Below are 9,643 nucleotides of genomic sequence, written 5' to 3' on the forward strand. Positions count from 1 at the left end.
GATGCACGGGCAATTATCTGCCCGACACTGGGTTCCCCATCTCTTTAAGGATGGGAATCCTGCCTCCAAGAGCTGCCAGCCAGTTGGCAGGATAGCAGCTCGGCAGCGTCGGTCGCACCACCAGGATTAGTTGCCACTACCAGTCATACACCAGGCTTTGGACAAGGCCCAGCACTGGAGCCCTGGTGATGGGGGTTGGGGGTGGATGGGTGAAGAGGGCATGGAATGGGCATTACCAGTGGTGCGGGCATTGCCACTGGGGCCTTCTGTGGGCCACAGATTCCTCACAGAGGAGGGCTGCCACCCCCAAGCCTACAGGGAGGTCACTTTGTTTCACTGGGCAACCTCCTGTGTGACGGAAGCCCCACCACCACTGGTTTAATTCTGGTGGCGGCGGGAAGTGGCCTTTAGTTTTTAGTTTTAGATTTAGAGATACAGCACTGAAACAGGCCCTTTGGCCCACCGAGTCTGTGCCGACCATCAACCACCCATTTATACTAATCCTACACTAATCCCATATTCCTACCACATCCCCACCTGTCCATATATTTCCCTGCCACCTACCTATACTAGGGGCAATTTATAATGGCCAATTTACCTACCAACCTGCAAGTCTTTTGGTTTGTGGGAGGAAACCGGAGCACCCGGAGAAAACCCACGCAGACACAGGGAGAACTTGCAAACTCCACACAGGCAGTACCCAGAATTGAACCCGGGCCGCTGGAGCTGTGAGGCTGCGGTGCTAACCACTGCACCACTGTGCCGCCCTAAGTGGCTACTGATTGTCCATTTAATGGCCTCAGTTGGCCTCTGGGTGGGAAGGCCAACTTCAGCCTCTCCTGCCCCCAAATTAATCGCGGCACTTTACAGCCTTCCAGACTCAATACTGAGTTCAACAAATACAATTCATAAGCTCTGCTCCTGTTTTTTTCAGATGGTAGTCCTTTTGTTAATTAATCTCTCCTGCCTTCCAACCTATCAGTGACCTTCCCTTTTATTCTTTACTCCTCTCCCCCTTTCCCTGACTCCATACTTGCTTTATACCTGCAGCATCTCTAACTTGTTCCAATTCTGACAAAAGGTCACCAACCTGAAATGTTAACTCTGGGCTGGATTTTGTGCAGCTGGCTGGGCTCCTGGCACCAGACTGAAAAGGCAGAGGGATACCCGCCTCGTCCTTTTTGAGCCCCCCTTGCACGGTACTAGAAAGTTCCGGAAGTGAAGTTTCTGGTGCCAGGATCTCGGATCCTTTAAAGACAGGAGGGACCCCACCTCCAAGAGCTGCCAGCCAATCACAGGCCCGGCAGCTCAGCAGAATCAGTGGCATCACTGGAAACAGTGGCCACTGCTGGGACTGTGGAGGCCTTGAACCCAGGGACAGTGCTGGAGACCCAGTGAGGCGGGGTTTCCAGGCCAGTCCGGAAGGTCCTGGTGAGGGGGAGGGGGTTTGAAAGGTGGGCATGAAGTCCGAGGGAGGGGTGTCCATGGATGTGTAGATTTTCACCAGCAGGGATCCTCCATGGGCCACAGATTTCCCATGGATGTTGGGCACCCTCCCAAGTCTGCAGGGAGAGTGTCTCATTTTACAAGGCGCCCTCCCCACATGGCAGAGGCCCCCCCTGCCACTGGGTAGATCCCAGAAGCGGGGGGGAAGAGGCCCTTCAGTGGCCGTTAATAGGCCACTTAAGGGCCTCAATTAGCCTCTGGGTGGGAAAGCTGTCATCAGCCTATTCCCCCCGGGAAAATTGCTTGGTGACGGGGTGGCGATGGGCCAGCCGCCCCCACATTTTGTCACCATTCCATGGGGCCCCCGCCGCCGACCTTGTCTCAGGGAGGATCTATAAAATCCAGCCCTCCATTTATCTTTTCACAAATGCTGCCCGACCTGTGGAGTTTATTTTATTTTATATATTTGTTTAGAGATACAGCACTGAAACAGGCCCTTCGGCCCACCGAGTCTGTGCCAACCAACAACCACCCATTTATACTAATCCTACGTTAACCCCATATTCCCTACCACATCCCCACCATTCTTCTACCACGTACCTACACTAGGGGCAATTTATAATGGCCAATTTACCTATCAACCTGTAAGTTTTTGGAGGTGGGAGGAAACTGGAGCACCCGGCGGAAACCCACACAGACACAGGGAGAACTTGCAAACTCCGCACAGGCAGTACCCAGAGTGTTTCCAACATTTTCGGCTTATATTTCAGATCCCCAGTATCTGCAGCAATTTACTTTTGAGCTGATAAGGGTTCCATTCATTCACTGTGCAGCTGACCAGTAATGATCAGCATCAGATCGTACAGGTCAAAGCCTGTTTCCCAAGCTGTAATCATGACAGGAAGGCAGACTGCAGGTTTGTTTTCTTAAGAACTTTTATCATACATGTTGAACAAGCCCCTTGAGGCAATCAGAGGCAGAAGGAGCACATTTAGGATATAGCTACCAGGATCATCATAAATCTTGCGCTGGGATTTTGACCTAACATTTCTGATATGTCAAGCGGTGTGGAGCTGCTTACAGTAGAGTACTGCCAAGTTGTCCAAGATCATTATCACCGGCTATCTGCAAGAAGGCCTGACCATACAGCAGGAAAATAACTGGAAACCAAGATCAGACTGGGTACAGATACTGTTCCAACCAGTTAAAAGAGAACAGTAGCAGCCCAGGGTGATTATTCTTCAGTTTCCCTTTAATCCCTTTGGGTGGCACTTGACTTCTACTAGATACTGTGCATTTAAGGCATAACTAAGTCCTAGACCTCCACTGTGTGGAATCTTTGGCATGGACTAGCATAAAACCCCAAAATGAATTAGATAATTTAAATAACATGAGGTGTCTTAATTTACACCAAGTCCCTTTCACATATCACCCCTGTGCTCACTGACCTCCATTGGCTCCCAGTCAAGCAACAACTTGATTTTAACATTCCCATCCATGGCCTTGCCCCTCCTTCATCTCTGTAATCTCCTCTAGCCTACAACTCTCCGAGATATCTGCACTCATCAATTCTGGCCTCTTGAGCATGGCTGATTTTAATTACTCCACAATTGCTGGCCACGCCTTCAGTTGCCTAGTCCCTCAGCTCTGGGCCCACACCTCTCTGCCTCTCCACCTCACTTTACTCCTTTAAGACACTCCTTAAAACCTACTTCTTTGACCAAGCTTTTTGTCATCTGATCTAATATCGCCTTATGTGGCTCAGAGTCATATTTTGTTTGACAATTCTCCTTGGGATGTTTTATTACATTAAAGACACTATATAAATTTAAGTTGTTGTTGTTGGTTTCATTTCCATGGCCATTGCCATTATTATATACAAAATAAATTGAAAGCGGTCAATACTGGAGGAGAAAAGGATTTAAATTGCCAATTTTTAAGTGCATTGGTAGGGAAATAATTACAAATATCATTGGCTCGACTACTATTTCCATGCATAAAGTTCATTTTCAGTATGAAGACAGTTTTCTATTTTGGACAATTTTTGTTTAAGGAAATATGGGTTACATAAAATTACATAGAATAAACTGCATAGAAACAGACCATTAGGGCAAACCAGTCCATGCCAGCGTTTATGCTCCATTCGAGCCTCCTCCCATCCTTCCTCATCTAACTATCAGCAGAACCCTGTACTCCCTTCCCCCACCCTCCCATGCACTTATTTGGCTTCCCCTTAAATGCATCTATACTGCTCGCCCCAATTTCTCGTTGCGGTAGTGAGTTCCACATTCTCATCACTCTCTGGGTAAGTAAGGAAGGTTGTTTTGAATTCCCTATTTTATTTCTTGGTGACTATCTTATATTCATGGCCTCTAGTTTTTCTATCTCTGTGTGTCTGCTTTATCAAAACATCCTTATTTTTTCTTACTAAAATGTAATGCCTCACACTTATCTATGTAGAAATTCATTTGCAATTATATGCCCGTTCTGCAAGTTTATTAATGTCGTCTTATAATTTGTTGCCGTCCTCCCTAGAATTCACTATCCCTCCCAATTTGGTGGTTTTGATTCCAAAGTCTAAATCATTAATATAAATTGTGAACACCAGTTGCCCCAGCACTGATCCTTGCGGAAATCCATTTTCCACCTTCTGCCACCCTTTAATCCTTGCAACCAACTAGTTATCCATTCTGCTACTTGTCCCCTGACTGCACATGCTCTAACCTTATTCATTATTTATTCTGTGGTACCTTATCAAAGGCCTTTTGGACAACTCGGTATATTGCATCTATTCCATTACTTTTGTTTACTCTCTCTGTTACTTCTTCAAAGAATTCAATGAGGTTGGTTAAGCAAGACTTTTCCTTTTGAAGCCCATGCTGACTATTCATATTGTATTTTTGGTTTCTAAATGTTTATCTATTTTCTACTTTGGCATGGAGTTCATTATTTTTCCTACTATCGATGTTAAGCTGACTAATCTATAGCCCTTGGACATGTTCTATCACCCTTCCTAAATATAGGTTTATCATGAACTATCTGCCAGTTCTCTGACACTATACCTTTTTCTAATTAATCATTAAGTAGATGCAATAGTGCCTCTGCTATCACTGCCCTAGATTTTTATTTAAATATGCAGATACAAAATATCCAGACTAGGGATTTTATCTTCTTTGAGCTTGATGAGTTGGTTTATCATTCCTCCTCTTTTTTATATAGTTATATAATTTTCAATTGCATCTTTCAGTGTCATGTCCACCTGAATTGTTTCCCTGGTTAATTTCAAGTAATTTCACGTTTCTGTCGTTTCGCTATTGCTGCCCATGATTTTATCCTGTCCATCCCTTTGTGGCCCTAATCCCATCCTGACTTTTTTTTTATTTATGTGCCTGTGGAATATTTTATTATTTTTTTCATGATTCTTGATGGTTTAATTTCATAGTTCCCCTTTGCCTTCCTAATTGTTTTTAAAAATTCTCTCCTCATCAATTTGTATTCTCCCTTGTCATGCTTTCCCCTGCTGTCTATATACTTATTGTCTGCCTCCTTCCTCATTTTTCCCTAATGTTTCTATGCATCCATGGTGTTACATTAGTGTTAAGTTTATTCTTGTATTTTGTGGAATATATTTTTCTTGTGTTCTATTGAGCACCACTTTATATGTTTCCCATTGATGTTCCACATCATTGTTTGCAAATATTGTCATCCATTTTATTTTCCTAAGTTCTATTCCTAGCCTCTCAAAATCTGCTTTTCTCCTATCTATTACCTTGTCTTTATCATACTTATATCTTTCTCCTAAATCGTATTATGTCATGGTCACTATTGCCTAGATGTTCCCCTACTTTTACTTATCATCTTTGCTCTGGTTCATCCTCCATCACCAAATCCAGCAGTGAATTTCTTGTTGGGTTTCTTACATACTGGGTTAAAAAAGAGTCCTGTACACATTATGGGAATTCCTTTCCTGATCCCCTTTATCAACATCTTCTGGTTACTTCTGGGTGGCGCAGCAGTTAGCACCACAGCCTCACAGCTCCAGTGACCTGGGTTCGGTTCTGGGCACTGCCTGTGCGGAGTTTGCAAAATCTCCCTGTGACGGTGTGGGTTTCTTCTGGGTGCTCTGGTTTCCTCCCACATGCCAAATACTTGCGGATTAATATGTATTTTGGGCATTGTAAAAATTGCCCCTAGTGTAGGTAGATGGTAGGAGAATTGAGGAAAGAAAAAAGGGGGATGTGAGAGGGAAAATGGGATTAATGTAGGATTAGTATAAATGGGTGGTTGATGGTGATGGTGGTTGATGACCTGTTTCGGTGCTGTATCTCTCTATGGCTCTAATTCATTTCAGGGTAGTTGAAATCCCCCATGAGTATTATCCTACATTTTTAATCATTTCCCTAATTTGTTCACATATTTCTTCCTCCAGTTCCCTTCCACTATTAGGTGTTCTGTAGACTACCACTATTAGCATGATTAATCATTTTTCTTATCCCTTATTTCTATCCATTTATATTCGATTTATGTCTTACTGATGGCTATGTCACTTTTCTGCACTGCCATTTTGTTATCTCACCATTTTCCCTCTCTACTTTTCTAAATATGTTATATCCTGCAATGTTTAATTCCCGGTTCAAATTTTTCTGTAGCCATATCTTAGTAATCCCGCCTATATCTGGTTCCTTCAATGTAATTTCACCTCCGGTTCCCCTGTTTTATTGTGGTCATTGTTTGCATTGCTGTACAGACAGTTTAATTCATTTTTAATAGCAGTTCCTCTCACATTTTTTGTAACCATGTTTTTACACTCCTGCTCGATAACTCTTTATTCCCTGGCCATTTATGTCCTCCCCTAGTTTAGTCTGTCTCATTCTCTCCTTTCCTGTTTTGTTTATATTTGAGCTTGTTATATTTCTTGTAGATCGCTCTCCCCATCTTGCTAGTATAAAGCATTTGGCACCTCCCTATTTACACTTTCTGCTGGGTCACTGATCCCATTTTGGTTCAGACGGAGTTCATTCTATCAGGTTAAGCCATAAAGGGACCATAGCCCGATCAATGGACATCATTTTGTATACTTAGTGTACCAAGTGCATTAAAAGGTATTGTAGGAGGTTTAAAGGTTGCAGCTTCAGTAAAATCTTGCTAAGGAAACTTCATTCTCCATTTAACCATTCTATACCACACCTAGGAGTGTTGAATGTTGTCACTGGATGCTTGAAATAATAATGTTTCATTTTCTTCCCCCTGAAAAGTATGAAATTCACAGCAAAAAAGCTGTAAAATGGTAGATTCAGGTGAAACATTTATTATCACATTAAATAAATGATATTTTGTTCCACAGAAACTTGTCTACATACTTCTGATGTTGTTCTGCCACAAGATACGTAGTCATCTGGCTACAGAACTTGAATACCAAGTGCAAGAGAATGAAGATGAAGGAGTTTTTATTGGAAATATAGCCAATGATATATCTTTGGCAGCAGATACTAACTGTGATTCACTGGCTTACAAACTCATGAAAGAAATGGACTATGTGATGCTCAAGAGCGAGAGTGGAGAGCTGTACACAACTAAGCAGAGAATCGACAGGGAAACTTTATGCCCAGTTGAATTCCATGGTGGTCCTTGTATCCAGGAAGTCAATGTGATTATTCTATGTGCTGATCAGTATCTTCAAATGGTGAAGGTTAAGATAGCCATCCTGGATGTCAATGATAATGCACCACATTTCATGGAACAAGTGATGAAACTTTCTATTCCAGAGGATGCAACTGCAGGCACATCATTTGGAATTGACTATTTTGCCATAGACAATGATACTGGGAAGAACAGCATTCAGAATTATTATCTTGAGAATAGCCAAAATGTTTTCAGTTTGAAAGATGGCGAAATACCCTCCATTGTTGTCCAGCAATCACTAGATAGGGAGGTAAGAGACCTGTATGAGATGAAAATTGTGGCTGTGGATGGTGGCATACCACCTTTATCTGGAACAGCCACACTTCTGATCAACATTCAAGACGTTAATGATAACTGCCCCGTTTTTAATGTATCAGAGTTTGACGTTCAGATTCCTGAAAATATATCCTCCAATAGTGTTGTGACACAGCTTCATGCTGTAGATGCAGATCTAGGCCCTAATGCTGAAATCACATATTCTTATGGCAATCGTGTGCAGGATGCATCCAAGAAGCTATTTATCTTAGATAGGACCACTGGGCTTATCACATTTTCTGGAAATACAAGTCCAGAGATACCTCCTAAACATAAACTCACTATCTTAGCTAATGGTCCAGGCTGTGTCCCAGCTATCATTCAAATTACAGTGTCCATTATTCACAGCAGCAAATATAGTCCAAAGTTGGAGATCAGCTATATCGCTAACCAGGCAGATGGTGTGATTTACCTGAAGGAGACTGCACCTGAAAACACTCCAATCGCCCTCCTAGAGGTAACTGACCCAGATCATTATCTGAAAGGGACACTCTACATCAGTGGCAATGTGCCTTTCTATTTAAAGCCCTATGAAAGGTCAAGAAATAAACATTTGGTTGTTACATCACAGCTTTTAGACCACGAGCTTGAAAACCAATATGAGATTGTTATTAAGGCAGAAGATCCTCATAATGTTCATGAACTAACAATATGTGTCAAGATTACTGATGAAAATGACAACTCTCCGCAATTTTACCAAAGCTCCTTTGAAACTTCCATTGAGGAAAACAATGCACCTGGAGCTTTTTTACTGAAGATTTCTGCAACAGATGCAGACAGTGGTCAGAATGGAAAAGTGACCTACCACCTGGGACCTGATGCTTTACCCATATTTTCGATTGAACAGTTTACAGGGACCTTAACAGTGTCCACCATCCTGGACAGAGAAAAAGAGAAACTGTACAAGTTTACTGTTTCTGCTGTCGACCATGGAGTTCCTCCTAGAAGAAGCAGCATCATCGTAATCATTCATGTCTTGGACCAGAATGATAATATACCCTCCTTCCTCACCAATGACTATACATTCTTTATTCCAGAAAACTTCCCAAGACGCGGTGAAATTGGAGTTATCAATGTAACGGATTTAGATGCAGGGCCTAATGGAAATGTTACTGTGTCCATCCTAAATGGTAGTAGTAATTTTTTAATGGACAATACCAGAGGAACCTTACGCTGCAATTCTTCAGTAGACAGAGAGAAAAATACCATGCATGTATTCTGGGTTCAGGCTGTAGATGGCGGAAAACCATCCCTCTCTGCAATGGCAAAAATAACTGTTTTTGTTCTAGATATAAATGATAATCCTCCAACAGTACTACTTCCTCAGTCAAATGTATCATGGCTTCTCGTGCCCCCTAACACACCTCGAGGAGCCGCAGTAGCTGAGATTTATGCTATTGACTATGATGCTGGTATTAACGCCGTCATGACTTATAATATTGTTGGGAGAAATGGGCCTGCCCCTCACATATTTGGAATTAATACAGCAACAGGAAATATTACATTGCAGGAGAAACTGTTGCACAAAGACTATGGTTTGTATCAACTACTAGTAAAAGTCAGTGATCTTGGGCAACCACAACCACTTCATTCCACGGTAATGGTCAATTTGTTTGTCAACGAGACTGTGAGTAATAAAAGTTACTTGGAAGCTTTGTTACGCAGGCAAACTGTTTTCACAGAAGAGAAGCAACCAAATCCATGCCCATTATCGCAGACATTAGACAGTCCTTGTTCACCTCCAATCATTCCCATTGCAATCACAATGATCATTGTCTCTGCTATTTTCTTTGCCATTGCTCTTTGTATGCTTCTAAATGTGAAAAAGGAAAGCAAAAGAAAAGAACTTTATATAGATGCCCAGATACCATTAAAGATAAATCTTGACTATTATACAAAAGACTGGAATGATGCACAGTTGTAGAGCTAATAAACTTGTTGAAGAAAGCGCAGAAAAGACTGCAATAAGCATACAACGAGTGACTGTGTAGATTACTTAAAAATAAACTGCATTTCAAGAACATTTTTTATCTTTCTTAGATATATATATTTATAACATTTTCTCAACAAATTATGTGCTAACAAACTCTTCACAGATATTGAATTAAATACTAGTGAGAAAGCTGGCACAAAATAGGAACAGGGAGCAGCCAAAGTAGTTTTATCTGTATAGTTCTACCTATGAAATGTTACAGCAGAA

The 9,643-nt window shown here is 42.0% G+C and overlaps 1 protein-coding gene across 1 annotated transcript in view; it reads left to right on the forward strand.

The window, feature by feature from the left end:
• The window catches only part of LOC137377428 (protocadherin-20-like), an 85,962-nt gene extending 76,595 nt beyond the window's left edge, over positions 1–9,367 (forward strand). Inside the window, exon 4 of the mRNA XM_068047007.1 lies at positions 6,791–9,367. Within this exon, the coding sequence (XP_067903108.1) occupies positions 6,791–9,367 (2,577 nt within the window). The remainder of the gene's footprint in view (positions 1–6,790) is intronic.
• The last annotated feature ends 276 nt before the right edge of the window (positions 9,368–9,643 follow it).

The sequence above is a fragment of the Heterodontus francisci genome, chromosome 15 (assembly GCF_036365525.1).
Source record: "Heterodontus francisci isolate sHetFra1 chromosome 15, sHetFra1.hap1, whole genome shotgun sequence".
NCBI lineage: Eukaryota > Metazoa > Chordata > Chondrichthyes > Heterodontiformes > Heterodontidae > Heterodontus > Heterodontus francisci.